Source organism: Aspergillus caelatus (assembly GCF_009193585.1).
Source record: "Aspergillus caelatus strain CBS 763.97 unplaced genomic scaffold BDV27scaffold_60, whole genome shotgun sequence".
Lineage (NCBI taxonomy): Eukaryota > Fungi > Ascomycota > Eurotiomycetes > Eurotiales > Aspergillaceae > Aspergillus > Aspergillus caelatus.
Genome location: NW_022475323.1, coordinates 8046 through 24779, shown reverse-complemented (window position 1 = coordinate 24779; position 16734 = coordinate 8046). Strand labels below are relative to the sequence as shown.

Here is a 16734-nt window from a genome sequence, read left to right as displayed (position 1 = left end):
TGGGCAGGGTTGATAAGACTATTAAAAGACTGAATCTTAAAGTCGGGATTTGTGTGGGTAGGACAAAGGAGAGACGAGAGCCTAGAAAACTCATTGTTAGAGGATCGTCCACTCGGTGATCTTTTCCGCCTATTGTATTGGTTATAGTTTTCAATAAGACTGGGGCGTTCTCATAGGTTCGTCCTATCACAATTCTCCTTCCTTGGTTGCTAGTCAGGTGCTGGTTATCCCAAACCTGTTGAGTCCGTTGTTTGCTGGGTTTAGTTGCACATATTATACAAGCATCTGGTAATCGGTCGCATGTACGCTCCATTCCCGAATACGCGTGTCCCCAATAGAGGCGCGCCAGCGGGAGATCCAAAATAGCGTAAGGTACGTATGCTCAATAATGCAAGAAGCCAAACAAGTTGTCCGTCCCTAGTCATCATGTCAAAATTACATCGGTTTGGCACACCGATATACTGAATTGACGCCATTCGAATAGAGTGCATCCATCTCCCGGGTACCTCTTTGGTGATTCTGGGGACGCAGTGAGGGATTCCTGATGTCAAAGCCAAGAATGAAGGAAGACCGGTTGACAAGTACCCACTTAATGCCCCCTTGTCCAATAGACCAGGCATAGGACTTACTGCCCCAACGGGCTGCATGTGCATCGGTAGAAGCCGTGGCCCGGAACATCCTATAGAGTGCAGAGGTAGAGAGAGGTGTTGGTTGAAATTTGTTGATCAGGAACCTCACGTTACGGCAAAATCCCGTGCATGGGTAGGCTCAAGTCTTTCTGCCCACGAGTCAGTGATCTGGCCTGAGCACACAGGAACCAATTTTCATATCTGCGTGCATCCAAGCGCCATTCAGCTTGGTGCCACGGGTCTTGGTCTCAGTTCCAGACTGCCTGACAAAAGCTGTATCGAGACTCTGCTGCAACATTTTTATAGTAAGGAGAGGGGCCTGTTTCACACACCACCATTTTTTAAATCAATCGTCTCGTGCTTTTAGGGACCTTTTTTCTTGGTCCCCACTTCCCCTGCAAAGGGACACCTTGGGCCATTTGCAATTGAAGTTTCCTATTGTAATATGCACCTGGAAACCTACCCGTCAAATCTGATCCCTTAGGTACGGGAGACACAGTCTCATAGCAATCACCGACCGCTAAAGATATCACAACCGCCGTAACAAGACATGGCTGCTATGCGAAGCGCCCAAAAATCTCATCGACATCTCGGAAGGCGTTGAACCACTGTGAAAGGAGCTAGAGGCTAAGAGGTGGTGGGGTCTTCTTCAAGCCATAACAACTTTGATGTTGCCCAACTCTGCGAACATTACTGCCGGATGAAAAATCTAAAAATAAGGCAGCCGTCCGTTTCATTTTTCTGATATCCCTTTGGCTGGACACACCGCAGTTTAGGCAGACTGGATTTTATACATTAGCCATGATCTTCTCCTCCTGGGAGAGTAAATATGCGGCTTAAGATGACTTCAGAGGACCATCTTCCAGCGCTCGCCCCAGGGCCTCGCGGCCCCGTCAACAAACAACCATTCACCCTCATGAAACCGAGGAAAAATTCCACGGCCTGCCTGCCGTGTAAGCAAGCGAAACGGAAGGTAAGACGATCTTGAAAGTCCGCCCTTGCATTCAAGAAAGAGGAGAGTGCCTCAAATCAGCCGATTTAGGGAAAAAATACTATTCTTCCCTTCTGTTCGTCCCATCAATAGACATCCCACTGACGTATCTTCTCCACATGGCAGTGCACCGGACGCCCCGCACCTTGTAAAGCTTGTCAGAACACAGACGCTGAATGCGTTTTCGATGAGACGCTCGACCTCAGGCGTAAGGTCGCTGCTAGACGTACTCTCGGGGAGTTAGAATACTATCGAGGCTTGTTGTATTCCTTATTAGAGTCACTTCGCTCCTCAGATGAAGACAAGGTCAACCACATCTTGGAGACTATACGCGGCAGCGCTCTACTGTCCAATATTGCCAATGTTGTGGATGCACCAGCCGACTTGAGTGATGCGAGTTCCGATAACGCAAAACCCCTAGGAAACGCAGATGACGCCATAGCTCAACAGGAACGTTTGGCCGCTGATGCCCACTCTCGAATAACCCTAGAGAAACTTTGCGACATCCCCATATTCCAAGTGTCGGTGAAGCCTTGGACGGCCGTTACCGACGACGATCATCTCATTTCGCATTTGATCTCCTTGTACTTCACATGGGATCATCCATTGTCGCAAATCATTGACCAGAGAATGTTTTTGAGACATATGAGGGAGGGCAATAAGAATACTGAATTCTGCACCCCTTTCCTTGTAAATAGCATTTTAGCAGTTGCAAGTGTATGTATGGTGCTTTTGCATGTTCTCTTGCCGACTTGATAAGCAGTCTATTCTAACTTTGATAAGACATATTCTGATTTTCCTGAAGTTTTTGCTATCCCTGGAGATGTGGCCTCTAAAGGTGCACATTTCTTTAATGAGGCAGAACTCTTATGGAAAGCGGAAGAAGGTCGTACATCGTTGGCCAACATCCAGGCTCTTGCTCTGATGAGCCATGTGTATGTGACCCTCGTTGTTTAATGTCATTGATATGCTGTTGCGGTCAAACTGACAATTTCCAGGCTGAAATTGAAGGGAAAGCTCGACACTAGCTGGCTGCTGTTAAGGCAAGCCGTACAGCTTGGACAAGATTTCGGGTTCTTTCAGGCCCCGCGGACAGGCCACCGCATGTGGAGAGACACGTCAGTTGATATGCGATCTGCTGGAGCTGTTGCTGCTTGGGGGCTTTTTATTCTGAACTCGTATAGTTTTTAGACGACCAGAGCATATTTTTTTAGTTGGCTGACCATTCTCTTCAGACAAATGTCCATGGAATGTCGGAAAACCGCGAACCTAACACCCCCAATATTCGAGCCTCCTGTGAGAGATAATATCAATGACGACATTGTATGGATCCCATATCCTCGTTCCAACCATATTGAATACGAAAAGAAGCCTGCGTTACTCCGTGAGATAATGATCCAAACGGTGGGCTTTACGGAACTCGTCGTCAACATGCAAGACTTGCTTTTTGATGAAGCGTTCGATATGAATATTGGCGACCTATGTAGGGCAGTAAGCGCTCTGTACACTCGCCTAGAAACGTGGCTGAAAAAACTGCCCGGTCCACTGAAAATCGACAAGGAGGCTGTACAAGTTCCGCAAGTATTGAGTTTGCAGTAAGAGCAAAGTATCCATCTGCCAAACCGATTGCTAAATATTGACTGTAATTTTGTAGTATCAGATACCACCATGCCATCATCCAGCTCTTCGATTCCTTAGTGAACCATGAAGACTTCGCCCCCATGTCGCTTCCGGATGTTAACCAGGCTCGACTCATCCGACTTCGGTCAGCGAAGCAGATTGCTGACTATCTCCTCCTATACCATGAAGCCTATGGGCTTCGGCATGTCCCCGGCCAGATGCTGGAGCCTGCCAATGCAAGCACCCTTATCTTACTCACCGCTTTGGACAACTGCGAATATGATTTCAAAGAGGAATTTGTTGAATTGTGTCGGTTTCTAGTGGCCTTCAGCAAGAGATTCTCCCTCGCTAGAGATATGCTCGCGAATATAGAATCCACAGCCGAGTCCATGGGTATCAAACTGCCCCCCGAAGCCGGTACAGTGTTCGACCACAGGAATTTGGAATCATCCCAGTGGCTATAATCCGGATTTCGCGATATGTATATCAACTCCAAAGCATGACAATCAGTCAGCGGCTTACTTAGCGACGGTGCACAGAATGTGGGATTGTTTCTTGCGGCAGCAAGGGAAAGCGTAAAGTATGAGGGAGCGGCGAAGGGAGCTAGTATGTCGATCGAACAAGGTACGTATGTCTATACACACTATGCAGGGGCATCTTGTGTGAATTAGCATTCCATTCCGATCATCCTGGTACGATACGTGATGCTCGGTGATTCTCCATTATAGTTGGCCACCTGTAAGTGGTGGCAACTGTCTGTCTGTTTGACGGAGATGGGAGATCAGGCAGTAAGGAAACATGACTCTTTCTTATGGGAAAACTGTCGGCAGGCTTCTCTTTGGTGTACTGCTTTTGTTGCCGTGTGTACTGTTGAAATTGAAATCAAAAGCGGTTGGACGAAAGAAAGGGACGGACACGAAGAGAGGGACAAGTGAGAAAGAGAGGAGAGCCTGTCACGGGTCAATGAGACTAGATGGACAAGATCTCGGCTGGATAAGTTTTCCGGCACCATACCATTGGACAACTATACCCCCATACTTTTATCCATGATCTCCAATGCGGAGGGCAGACCTTGTTGTCTTTTTTGTAGGTGAGGACCGGCAAATCTGACTAGGTGCTTGCTAATTGACCTTAGTGTTGAACCGACGATCCTCTAGCTTAACCCTTAACCCATAACATCTCCAGTCGCAGGCGGGCTAGCATGCAACTCCATATTACCTTTCTTACGGCATTGCAACAATCCTATCGGGCGGTCCACAGCGTGCTTGTTGTCGGTACGTTGACACTTCTAGGCCCGCACAAAGGTAGAAACCAGGCTACCCAGTAGTATTTTATAAGCACTTAGTTGCCTCCTTACAGCCCTGTGTTTTGTCATCCTTTCCAAGGTATCATCCACCGGTTCTCAGTGGAAGACAAGCTGTTGGCTACGGGTTTTACGACACAGTGGCACAAAGCCAGGCTCGCGTTGGGGTTTATCTACTTCATAATCGGGGACAGGATTGGGTTCCTATAGGAATCCCTAAGATATCTTGCAGGGTAACCTAAGATTAATTCAATATTATCCTAATTGGTCCTCCAAAAGGTAAAAAGAGATAGAGAGCCCTTTGAAGTAACTGGAGGCTGTCAGAGCATGACGGGAGAGTTGATACGAACAATTTGTAGTTCTTTTTTGCCCTAGTTCCTTTTTATTCTACAATAAATCCAAGAGAATATTGTGAGCCTTGAATGGTTGCCAGTTGCGGTTTCAGATCTTTTTCAGTTTCTATATTGCTTGTTTGTTCCCCCAAATTAACGAGTAATTCATAGCTGACTCATCAGCTCAGTTATGCGCAGATAAGATAAGCACAAACCGGGGCCAAGCGAAAACCCTCAAAATTCAACTGCCGCCGAAACAATCGAAATCCCACACGCCGACGCCGAGCAGTTACCGCCAGACGACGTGCCCTCTCCCTCTCGCCCTACCCTCAGTCGACCGTTTGTTGGATCATCCCCGTTCCCTCCGCAGACTTTTTACCTGTCAACATGTCGTACGAAGAGCGCGCCAATGCGCACCCTAACCTGAACGACGAGTCCGACGTTGAGGAGGAAGCGCTTGTCAACGATTACCGCGAGCAAGTCAATTTTGACGATAGCATGAGCGAACTGGATCGGACTACATCCCTTGGAGCTGGCTCTCAGACGCAGGATCTCCAGGCACAGCTCGCCGCTGCCGCGACCCCGCTTGAATACCAGGCCACACTGGAGACCAAGTTTGCAAGCTATGACAACTACTGCAGCCTTTTCCACTACATCCTCAACTCGGATGGCCCTGTTGAGCTCGAGGTCCCTTCTGTATGTACCCGCTCGCTAGCTGACATCCTCGGGGGTGACATGTACTCTGCTCACTGCATATCCCGTGCCCCCACTCAATGTGTGCGCCAAGCCCGTTGTTATACAGTGTGCTAACGAATCTTTTCCTTTCCACAGTACTACTGGGCTTGGGATGTGATCGATGAATTCATCTACCAGTTCGAATCGTTCTGCCGTTACCGCAACCGCGTCGCTCGTAGCGGCTCCAATGAGGAAGAGGCCCAGCTTCTGCGTGAGAACCCGAACACATGGGGCTGCTACTCCGTGCTCAACGTTCTTTACTCGCTTATCCAGAGGTCCCAGATCAATGAGCAATTGGCTGCTATCAAGCGTGGAGAGGACCCCATGGCGTTCGCCGGAGAGTATGGCTCTCGCCCTCTGTACAAGATGCTCGGATACTTCTCGATCATCGGACTTCTGCGTGTCCACTGCTTGCTAGGTGACTTCAGCCTTGCCCTCAAGACGCTTGACGACATCGAAATGAACAAGAAGGCTATGTTTGCCCGTGTTATGGCAGCTCACTTCACCACCTACTACTATGTGGGCTTCTCCTACATGATGATGCGCCGTTACGGTGACGCCATCCGCATGTTCAGCCACATCCTGGTCTACGTCTCCCGGACCAAGAACTTCCAGAAGGGTGGCAACAGCTACGACGCTATCGCCAAGAAGAACGACCAGATGTATGCTCTTATTGCCATCTGCGTTGCCCTCCACCCCACCCGTCTCGACGACACCATCCACTCCGCTCTCCGCGAGAAGTACGGCGAGCAGCTCCACCGTCTCCAGCACGGTGGCCCCGAGGCCCTCCCTCTGTTCGAGGAGCTCTTCCGTTCCGCTTGCCCCAAGTTTATCAGCCCCACTCCCCCCGACTTCGAGAACCCATCTGTCAACGTCGACCCCGTCGACCACCACACGGCTATCTTCATGGATGAGGTCAAGAACACGCTGTACAACCCTACCATCCGTTCCTACTTGAAGCTGTACACCACGATGGACCTGCAGAAGCTGGCCGGCTTCCTGGAAGTCGAGCCCGAGAAGCTCCGCTCCTGGCTGTTGGTGAACAAGCAGCGCAGCCGTCAGGTCCGCTGGGTTGAGGGCGGTCTGCTGGAGGGTGAGCCCGTCGCCGCCAACGACCTGGACTATGCTCTGGAGAATGACCTGATCCACGTTAGCGAGACCAAGGCCGGCCGTCGCCTGGTGGACTGGTACCTTCGGAACCTCGCCCGCGTCTACTAAATTGTCTGATCCCTTGTCAAGGAAACAGGCGACAACGCACTCAAATATTGAGATACGTGCTATGTTCCCGACTGCGCACATATAGAGGTACCCTTCGATAACATAGGGGCTCCTCCGACCAAACCGCAGATAGGAGAGAAAAAACAGAGAGGCAGAACCCGGGGAAGTAGGCGTGAAAAGAGAGAAGGTGTGAAGAAGTGCAGTGGGGAAGTTGAATCCATCCCATAATCACACCTCTCAGTCCCCAGCAATATCATGAATTATCTTTTGTTTCCCTTGTTTTACCCTTTCCGTTTCATTTTATTTTTTCTTTCGTTGTCCATGTTTTCATCAGGGTTGCAACCTTGGACTCTACTCTGATTACCGGGTTTGGGGTGGTTACAAAAGTCTCGAGGCTTGTTTTGGGGCGTATTCGATGCTTAACTATACTTGGTTTGCTTACTATTCATGTTCGACATGTTTGATCTGTGCATAACATAACATGCACAACAACACGCTAAATAGCAGAGGACAAATGTGGTAGGAATTCGCATGATGAAATAGATGATGACATTTTTCCAATTCACTCTAAACCTCGCCAACACCATTAAAAGAAGGGAAAGAAAGAGCAGGGAAGATAAGGAGAAGGGAGAGGGGGGGGTATAGTAAAAATTACTCTATCACCAGATGCAAAAGTATAATATACAAATACAAGATGCCTTCGCCCCCCTTTTAATCAGTCACATCAAAGCTAGTTCCACAGCCGCAGTTACTCGTCGCCCGGGGATTATCGACGATTTTGAACTGACTACCGATCAACTCCATAGTGTAGTCTACTGTACTTCCGTACAGGAGCTCTAAAGAAGGCTCGTCCATGACTACCTTAGCCTGACCGGCGGCCTCAGACGATCCTTCCTCGGGGGAGAATTCCGCCTCGAAGACAGTGTCTTCTTCCGGGTCGATCTTCGAAGCGGCCTCCAGGGACATCATATACTGGAACCCGTGGCATCCTCCGCTGGTAACTGTGATGCGGAGATGGTGGTATGGGTTCTCTTCTTTGAGGACAGACGGAGACGACGTAGGATCGGTGACTTCGCGTAGACGCTGGGGAAATCAATTAGTACGCATATACACTATTATGAATAATCCTGATGGACAATTCAAAGTGCCAAAGGTAAAAGAGAGAGAAATAAAAAAAAAATTAAAAATAAAAAAATATTAAAAGAATAAAAGAAAGAAGAAGAAAAAAACATACAACAGGAGGGATTCGCTGGTGGTCACCCACCCAACTACTAACCTCCCGGCGTGTGGCTTAAGTACGGCTGAGCGGACGGGAAGCCCTGTTTTCCACACCCTATGGTCGTATGTACTTATCAGATGTAAGATTAGGAGTTTTAGCGCCAAAGCACTGAGTACACCTTCCGCTCAGTCGCAAAACTCCAGGATCAATTGTCATGACCAGGAGCTACTCCCGTCCAGCCCACAACCTTCTTGTGCCAAGTCACGCCACACTTAAAAGAAACACAAGATGTAACGGATGAACAACAATATGAACATACTTCTGCAGCGCGGGGCGAGATTTCAATCGTCAGTGGATTGCCATCTTCGCCGGTTCTCGGGTTCTGTAAGACCTTGGTAGCGGGTCTGATGGTGGTGGACGAAAAAGCGCAACGCTGTTGGAGACGCATGAATGCGGGGAGGGATCTCCGTGGGGAAGTGATTCGGTTTGCCTTCGACTCGCAGATGGCGTAGGATATCAACCGGCGGGGGGTAGAATCGCTCAACGATGCGGAGATGCTCGAACGAGGTGTTGCTGATGGGAAGGCAGGAACTCCCGTACGAGGGGAGCGCTGCCGCCATAGCTGGCGAGCAGCAGACGATAGCATCGAGCGAGACATTTTCAGGGCCCAAGGAATTCAGAGGGCAAGGTTGAGTCTGTAGAAATCAAATGCTATGTGAATGAGTTTCTTGCGGATTTGATTATCGATCAGCCTTTAGTCATATGGTTCCGCATGACGTTATTGGTCGATCAGGCACCGGTTACTCGGGTGTCGGAGTTACTGAGTGGCCACCCGGAGATATTTCGATATCTTGACTCGAATCTTGATGTGAATTGAGGCCATCTTGATGTCTTAGAGAATGTCACCAAGTTCTTGTTCACAAATCATTTTCCATTGCAGTATACTAAATCAATGCTTTAGTGGGTTGTCTATCTGTTTATGGCACATTGTATGGGTTCTTTAGGTGTTTCTGGGCCTTAATATATATATGCGTCAGATACCCTACTATATTTCATCCATTGAATAAAGTATCAGTAAGCCTGTTGGCAACTCATCAGTTCGATCTGGGCTTTTCATCACACACAGAAGAAGTACAGAGGAGAACTGCAAAGCTAGCCAACGCTGTCTTGCTCGTTTTCCCAGCCCCATAAGTCTCTGAATTTGGTCAGGTAGCTGACATGATTGAACATGAGCGCTTCCCTTTTTCAATCATATCTCAAAACATAGATGCATCTACTGGGCATCTCTTTTCTTAACAAAGTCATTCTCGAAGTCCAATCCTGCATCCTGCCTAATGATGCCATACATGGCGGACGAGTCCAAGGGCCTACCCTCTTGCTCGGAATAAGTATTGGCACGTTTAAGATGATCCAGCGCGACCTCAGCGACCTTTAATCTCGTCCCTGCACTGCCTGCACAGTCGATGCTGTGTCCTACGTCTTTCAGACCAAGGCTGAGGTCGGACCAGGGATTTTCGCCTAGCATTGTCAGCTTTGGTCGTAGTATACTTACTCATTGGATAGACAAACCCCTCGGCGGCATGTAATTACCTTGAGTCAACCGCTTAGAGATCATGCCAGGCAAAAGACCAAATTGGAGCTCGAGTAGATTCTCAAGAGCTTCATTGCCCATCTCACTCTTCTCCGCCAGAACGTGGGCTTCTCCAATAATCTCGGTGAATCCGGAGATGATGAAGTTGCTGGATTCGGTCAGCTTCTAGTTTCAAATATCTGCTGGTAAAAGTGCTTACCCCATGATCTTCAAGAGTGCAGCCTTTTCTGACTTGTCAGACACTGTGATGGTCTCACGAGCTATCACGCCTTTGAGATATGGTGCCAGTTCCTTGATGCCAGAGAGGTCACCAGCTAGTACTATCAAAATCTTTCTGTCCTCGGCCATAGGGCTGGAGCCGAACACGGGAGCTGTCGATATAAGTCTCTTTTCCCTGTTACCAGATTTTTATGAGAGTAGACATACCTGAAATAAAAGTAGCATTTTTCTGTGCTACCTTCCCTGAGACCTCTTGGCTGGTGGTTGGATGCACAGTTGTTGTGTCCACAATGATCTTAAGGTCAATGTTTCCTGCAGCCAGGATCTCGTCGACGATGATTTTAAGAGCAGCATCATCACTCGTCTAGCTTTGTTAGTATATCAGACAATTATAAAACTGTTGTTCAGCCTACAGAGATGAAGATGATATCGCTGCTGTTGACAACAGCTGCAATTGACTCGCACTCAACTCCCCCAAGTCCCTTCAATTGCTCTATTTTGGATGCGGTTCGGTTCCAGAAATGCAGGGGGCTTTGCCCCGTTTCTGCCAGATGCCTTTGCATATTTTTCGCCATGGCATTTCCCATCTTTCCAAGTCCTAATCATCATCAGCACGGTGAAATTCAGCTCATTCTGCTGAATACCTACCGACCCACCCTAACTGCGGGATTCTCTGGTTTGCCATTTCCCCTCGCTATAATTGAATTGACTTTATGATTATATTGACCGCGTTCGGTTTGTTATAAGAATGTGTCTGTATTCAGAAGGTCAAAACAAAATCACACGTGGTGATTGACGAGCTGCGTTCCCGGCCATGGATGCACACGCAGCCTTCTTATATTGCCACGCTATTCCAGTGCGTGCATGCATTGTGACAATAGCGCCACACACGACGATCCCGATAGCACCCAAATTAGCAAGCTAGTAGAGCTGTCAGCGCCAATCAGAATCTTATTGAGTCGACCATCTGGCTGGGTTTTCTTTATGATTAAATGAAACGGTCAGTGCGCAATGCGCAGAAAGCAACGCCAATGAAGGTCTGCCTGGATGAGTGGATCTTTGCTAATCAGTGTTCGCTTTGTCAAGTAAGTAAGGATAGTCGTCCATAGCACAGAATCTGTTCCCCATACTCTGTGGGAATGTGAAGAGCTCTCCATTTTGCTACTTCAGGGTCTTGCCCATGTGCTCTATACGTAAATGGCATCTTGATATTGGCATTCCCCCAGAAAATTTCTGCCATGTTGATAATATGCTCTCTGGATGGAATACACGATGGGGTTTTCTCCGAGAGGATTCCAGCAGAAGGGATCATCCAGTCACAATGCATTGAATGATTTTTGTATTTCCTGCGGCTGAGCATGCATGGGCTGAGAAGAGTGGATCCATTGAGCGACGGAAAAAAGAACGACGATCTACGGAGGCCTTCCTGGTTCGCATCGGATTGACACACTACCTGCCTGGCTGCTCGACTCTGGGCACAGATGCATACATCGACCCAGCTCATTGGAACTGATTGGGGGGCGGCGATTTGAGATTGACTGAGTGAGTGAGTGATTCTGTCGGGCTCAGCTAGTTTGCCTTTCCACCCTTACTTACACCGTCATACCGATGACTTTTCTCTCTCCCTCCCCCTCGACTAGCCGTCATGTTTCTAATATTGATCGTGAAGGGAATATATTCATCTCGACTGTGAACACTGTCCAATATGTCTCCCACCAAGCGTGACCCGGACATGCCACCAGATGAAGAATCGCCTCTCCTCCAGTTCCCGTATCCACCAGTCAAGACAAAACAATCTGATTTCTTTATAATCTATGCGACATTCTTTGGTATTCCCCACTGAATCATGCGGATGTATGAGCAATGATTAATGTCAATAGGTGTTTTCATTGCCAGTATTGATGAATCCCTCGTTCTGTCCACCTTCAGTACCATCGCGTCGCAGTTCCATCTCCTTTCCCAAGGTTCCTGGTTGCTCGTTGCGTATAACTTTGGATACTGTATTTCGCTGCCAGTGGTATGTTGATATACTCTTTGATGCCGGATCAGAGGTGTTGATAGCGGATAGTACGGTGCGTTGAGTGATTCGTACGGGCGCAAAAATGTTCTGCTTGTCTCGTATATCTTATTCACACTGGGATGTTTTGCCTGGTAAGATGATCTTCATCATGCCCTGGATAGTTGAATCAACATCTAACAGTCTGATTCAGCGGTGCAAGTGCCTCCTTGACACAGCTTGTTCTGGCCAGAGTCCTCGCTGGCCTGAGCGGTGCTGGAATGGTGACGCTCGTGTCTATCATCATCATGGGTATGCTCTCATCAATGTCTGTATCATTGTTTCCTCTAACATGATACAGATCTGGTCCCTCCCAATGAAGTTGCGGTCTACCGAAGTTATGAAAATGTGATCAATGTCATCGGCCGCAGTGTTGGAGCGCCCCTCGGTGGTTTGCTTTCGGATACGATCGGCTGGAGATGGTAAGGTATGTACTGCGCAGCAACGAATATGGATACTGACCGTTGTAGGTCCTTCTTGGGTCAAATTCCCCTGATCATCTTCTGCACCCTCGTCGCCGTGTACGGACTGCCCGCTTCTCTCAACCACACAGAAGACAAAGATAAACAGCCTTCAGGCAAACCTCGCCGATCGCGTCTTCGGGAAATCGACTTTGCCGGAATCATCACGCTTTCTGCTGCGATCATTCTCTTACTCTTCGTGCTTCAAACTTTCGGGACGAAAGAAGAAGACCAGCTGGTGCCAACATGGGGTCTGATTGTTGCCTTTGTCGTTTCTTCCATGATCTTTGTCCTGACCGAAGTTTTCTACGCAACGAGACCATTGATCCCGATGCACTTATTGATCCGGGAGCTGGGAGCCTACTGCCTTATGCAGTGCCTGTTGTTCTCCGGTCGTACTGCCGTATGAATTCTTACTCAGACTTTGCCATCTACGTTACTGACTGTGATCCAGTTCGTCAGCAACGTTGTCCCCTATTTCACTCGTGTCGAAGGAAAGAGTGACTTTGTTGCTTCGATGATGTACGTGCAAGTCGCCGCTGGCGTGTCAGTAGGAGGAGTTGTCTCTGGCTATGTTATTAAACGGTATGCGCCCCTAAATATCGCCCTTCAAACTTGGCCAGTTCGCTTACGATTCACAGGATGAGACGATATAAGACTCTGAGTATTATTTCTCTCGGTATAACAGTCTTGTCTTTTCTTCTCATTTTCCTCACCTGGCGCGATGGCTGCAACATTTGGGAATCCTTCTTCCTATTCGTTGTCGGATTTGCACCTGGCATTCTCTTCTCAACCCTGTTCATCGGCATGAGTTACAGCTCGCCAGAAGAATGTCTTTCGGTCTGCATCGGAACATTTTATCTCTGTCAGCAGCTGGGAACGATTATAGGGCCCGCTTGTGGCGCCGCTCTGGTCCAGAGACTTTTCAAGAACAACCTTGTCCAACATATTGTGGATATCCCGGATAAGAAGACGGTATGTTTGTCTCTACCTTCTTCAAATTCATGAGCAATATACTAATCTTAAAAGTAGATCATAAAGGGCATCCTCAACGATCTCAGATTCGCCGAGTCGCTATCTGAGCCCTTACAGCAGATTGTCCGGTCGAGCTACCTGAATGCTTTCCAGTTTTTGCCAGGTAAGTCCACCCGTTCTCTGAAGAGAATCTGCTCTAACATTTGTCTCAGTATTTGCATTGGTCTCCTCTGCGGCCGTTTTGCCTTTCTTGGTATTCCTCAAGGAGGAAAGGGTGGATTAATTGTAGGTTTATGCGATGGTAATGTACAGTATGTTTGTTGGAGGAGGATTGTAATTTAATTTGTGACGGCGAACCCCAACGCCAACTGCTAATATTGGGATAATACATATGGCACTTTTGAAGTGAAAAGTTCATACTAGATAATTGGTCTTAGAATGATTAGGTTCGGGTTGTATGTTTACAACTATAAGCATGCTTCTCCAATGTGATGTTATGCTACAAACGCCCCTACAATTGGTATGATATGTTCACCGGAATACCCTAGCGATCATAATCGTAAACCAAGGTCAATTTATCAAAATTCATTTCTTCTCCTCCCATGTACCGCGTATCAAACTTCATCAGATGCATACAGGTAGTTGATAACTACATGACACATTCCACGAATAATGTCATAAAAAGCTCATATAATCAACTAAAACCTTTATCTGAAAGAGGTTGTAGCCACCTCACCATAGACGACTTGCTTGCCATCTCCTATCTTCTCATAGTCTGTCGGGCTGTTATCATCGACCTCATGCAAGAAGGTTGCCTTCTCAGCACGATGCAGCGTCGCCTTAATCGGAGAGCCAAGTTGTTCGAGATTCACTTGCTGTCGAGTACGTATTCAGTAACGATATCTATCATCAAGTTGGGGAGGGGACTGGATAGCTGGATATAAGCTTACCTGTCCCAGACTGTCGACCACCACAAACCACACGTTATCTTCGGGGTTACCGGCGTCTTCATCTGCAAATTTGTCGACGGCAAACGTGGCAGGAACTTGCGCGACAGACCTAACACCCTCATCCTGCTGTTGCTTGCAGTTTCCGCATCCGCCATCCCCGTCTGCAGGTAAAGGAGCACTGAAGCTGTAAATACTGGCGACGAAATTCTTGCTTCCGGGGCCGACGAAGTCTTCGTCCGGTTTCTCGCCGACAAAGAGGTTGATCTTGTAAGGCTCGCCGTTCAGAGCGTAGCTGTATGATGGGTTAGTATTTATTCTCAATAAAGAACAAGATATTGGCGCTGGAACACTTCACCGGCTGTAGTAAATAGTGATGATATAATCACTTTCGTCCCTGTTCTCTTTGTCCAAACCAGGGAACAGGGCCGTAGTTCGCTTCGAGTAGAGAGTATCAATTTCCCTTTTGACCTGCTTGATATGTGCTTCATTGTAGTCATCTTTACCCTGAAGAATCTCATAGTCGTATCCAAGTTTGCGCCAGTCTTTCACATCTTCGGATTTGTGAATCTCGTGCTTGTCATTCTTGGAGAATGGCAGGAGATCGTTGTTAAGGGCGCTTGCACTATCGCCGTCAAACCACTTGGTTGGATTCAAGAACTGCCAGGTGGCTGTCAGGCGGTCGATGTTGCTAATAACTGATCAGAATCACCCCATCAACTAGATATATATATATACGAAAGATAGTTGCTTACCAGTGATAGATGAAGAAGATAGGGTCAAAAGCTGCAACTAAAGGACTGGCCATGTGTCCCATACCCCAAAGCTTCATATGCGTCTCATCAGGACGGATGAATTGCGATCCTCCAACAAAGGCCTGTAATTGTCAGCTTGGAATTGTATCGGCTAGCCTAATTTGAATAACCCACATGAATGTTGTTATGGATCATTTCCAAAGGCAACCAGTACTCCGGCTTTTCATCGTGAGATCTGCAGTAGCGAGTGCTGGAAAAAGCCGTCCAGCTGGTGGGACCCCCATTCTGCTGCAACAACTTCCAAGTCATGAACTGCACTGTCTGTTGTGGCTTCGTTGGCTGAGGAGCCCAGGCGTGTTCATTCAGTGCCAGGTTAGAGCGAAGCCAGTTTTGGCCTCCGTCAGCCCAGATGTCGATGTGATAACCCTCTAGAAGGCCATACTTGGTAGTTGAGATACATTTGTCCCACTTTGACCATGTTAGATAGAGAGATATTTGATATTACCAGAATTTTTTTTTTTTTAAAAAAAAAACTTGCAGGAATGGTCCATGATGTTGAGTTTCCGTTTTTGTCCTTTTTTGTGCGTGTCTCCGTCTGGATCTTATATGGACTGTCCACTTTACCCATCACCTTGGGCGCAGTGTATTTGTAGAACGGGTTTGCCACAGTTTTGGTCTCGACAATTGTCTTGTCCTTTGAAACAGAACGAATCTCGACGTTCGGCTTCACAAGCAGGATGGGAAGTCTGAGTTCCCCAACCGCGCCTTCAGGCACCTCCACCTCTGGCTTATTGGCGAATCTGGCAAAGTCCCAGTACGGCAGACGCCACTGGTTGGCTTCATTCCGCCACTCTGTCTCCCACTGTACCGGGACGTTCTTCTCAATAAATTCATTCATCGCTTCGTAGATGACTTGCTGTTATATATCGAATCACCAGTCAGTTGCTCGGGTATAACTGCCTATATCAGGTTGGAAAGAGCCACGTACCTCAAGCAAAGTCACATACACCCGATGCCATGTCGGAAACGTGTAATCATTATGAACGCAGTATCCCGGCACTCTATCTTTTGGAACCTCTGTCGACCCCTTGGGAGGTCTCGCATTGTCCCACGCCACCCAGGGTTGAGAATGAATGCCCGCAATGCGAAACCAGGAGCGTACATCCTCAAAAGGTCGGGCCTGGACAATGGCTAAAGCCTCGACGAAGAGGGTCAACTGGATTCTCTTTGAATTGTCTCCCAAGGTCTGCTCCTTGTACCAGTCATCGATGTTCTTGCGGACAGGACGGCGGCCTTGGGGATCGAAGGTGTTGATACCCTTGATTGGGTACGAGGGAGGGTTGGTTACCATTTTGAATGTGAGGAAAGTATAGTAGTAAAAAGACCTTTCAGAACGAGGTAGGCTGATGGATATCAGATCTTTCCAATGAGATATAAGATTCCAACAACTCGTGTTTATATAACCGAGTTGACTCGAGGACGGTTTATACTAATTGCGTAACGATGCATCAACCTCGCTCAATATGACCCCCTTCAGCACCATCAGTTTTCCATATGTATATTTTAGCTGAAGCTAGATAGTAGAGAGCCCCCCATATGTCCACTGATTGGATATGACCAACAGCGTCTAATGTGACATTTTCACATCTTCTCGTCCAATTAAACCCATCCGTCTCTACTTCC

General features: G+C 47.8%; 5 protein-coding genes across 5 annotated transcripts, besides 5 other annotated features; 3 read left to right on the top strand and 2 right to left on the bottom strand.

Moving 5' to 3' along the window:
- Positions 1-1470: 1470 nt before the first annotated feature.
- On the top strand, positions 1471-3704 carry BDV27DRAFT_144045 (putative C6 transcription factor; the record flags this gene model as incomplete). Its single annotated transcript, XM_032070201.1, has 5 exons — positions 1471-1602; positions 1747-2337; positions 2404-2555; positions 2856-3215; positions 3281-3704. The coding sequence occupies 5 exons, from the start codon at positions 1471-1473 to the stop codon at positions 3702-3704; spliced, it is 1659 nt and encodes a 552-aa protein (XP_031928966.1).
- Positions 3705-5142: 1438 nt separating this feature from the next.
- On the top strand, positions 5143-7390 carry BDV27DRAFT_125990 (putative eukaryotic translation initiation factor 3 subunit EifCl). Its single transcript, XM_032066456.1, has 2 exons — positions 5143-5571; positions 5707-7390. The coding sequence occupies exons 1-2, from the start codon at positions 5263-5265 to the stop codon at positions 6826-6828; spliced, it is 1431 nt and encodes a 476-aa protein (XP_031928965.1). The 5' UTR covers positions 5143-5262; the 3' UTR covers positions 6829-7390.
- A 149-nt stretch (positions 7391-7539) lies between these two features.
- Positions 7540-7898: a sequence feature (Protein overlapping with rRNA (BDV27DRAFT_144043, KAE8365883.1) was converted to a misc_feature.).
- Positions 7899-8104: 206 nt separating this feature from the next.
- Positions 8105-8161: a sequence feature (Protein overlapping with rRNA (BDV27DRAFT_144043, KAE8365883.1) was converted to a misc_feature.).
- A 205-nt stretch (positions 8162-8366) lies between these two features.
- Positions 8367-8368: a sequence feature (Protein overlapping with rRNA (BDV27DRAFT_144043, KAE8365883.1) was converted to a misc_feature.).
- Positions 8369-8491: 123 nt separating this feature from the next.
- Positions 8492-8742: a sequence feature (Protein overlapping with rRNA (BDV27DRAFT_144043, KAE8365883.1) was converted to a misc_feature.).
- Positions 8743-8879: 137 nt separating this feature from the next.
- Positions 8880-8930: a sequence feature (Protein overlapping with rRNA (BDV27DRAFT_144043, KAE8365883.1) was converted to a misc_feature.).
- Positions 8931-9320: 390 nt separating this feature from the next.
- Positions 9321-10444, bottom strand: BDV27DRAFT_144042 (NAD(P)-dependent oxidoreductase; the record flags this gene model as incomplete). Its single annotated transcript, XM_032070199.1, has 5 exons — positions 9321-9565; positions 9617-9786; positions 9838-10009; positions 10065-10221; positions 10271-10444. The coding sequence occupies 5 exons, from the start codon at positions 10442-10444 to the stop codon at positions 9321-9323; spliced, it is 918 nt and encodes a 305-aa protein (XP_031928963.1).
- A 1118-nt stretch (positions 10445-11562) lies between these two features.
- BDV27DRAFT_171313 (major facilitator superfamily domain-containing protein) lies at positions 11563-13656 on the top strand (the record flags this gene model as incomplete). Its single annotated transcript, XM_032075572.1, has 10 exons — positions 11563-11686; positions 11738-11874; positions 11926-12008; positions 12068-12165; positions 12215-12335; positions 12384-12777; positions 12829-12959; positions 13016-13349; positions 13407-13512; positions 13562-13656. The coding sequence occupies 10 exons, from the start codon at positions 11563-11565 to the stop codon at positions 13630-13632; spliced, it is 1599 nt and encodes a 532-aa protein (XP_031928962.1). The 3' UTR covers positions 13633-13656.
- Positions 13657-14056: 400 nt separating this feature from the next.
- On the bottom strand, positions 14057-16402 carry BDV27DRAFT_156430 (uncharacterized protein; the record flags this gene model as incomplete). Its single annotated transcript, XM_032072339.1, has 7 exons — positions 14057-14224; positions 14300-14591; positions 14655-14987; positions 15052-15173; positions 15226-15519; positions 15683-15967; positions 16040-16402. The coding sequence occupies 7 exons, from the start codon at positions 16400-16402 to the stop codon at positions 14057-14059; spliced, it is 1857 nt and encodes a 618-aa protein (XP_031928961.1).
- Positions 16403-16734: the final 332 nt, after the last annotated feature.

Coding starts and splice junctions, on each gene's coding strand:
- BDV27DRAFT_125990 (XM_032066456.1), top strand. CDS start 5,263: ATGTCGTACGAAGAGCGCGCCAATGCGCACCCTAACCTGAACGACGAG. Junction 5,572..5,706: donor TTGAGCTCGAGGTCCCTTCT/GTATGTACCCGC, acceptor TCCTTTCCACAG/TACTACTGGGCTTGGGATGT.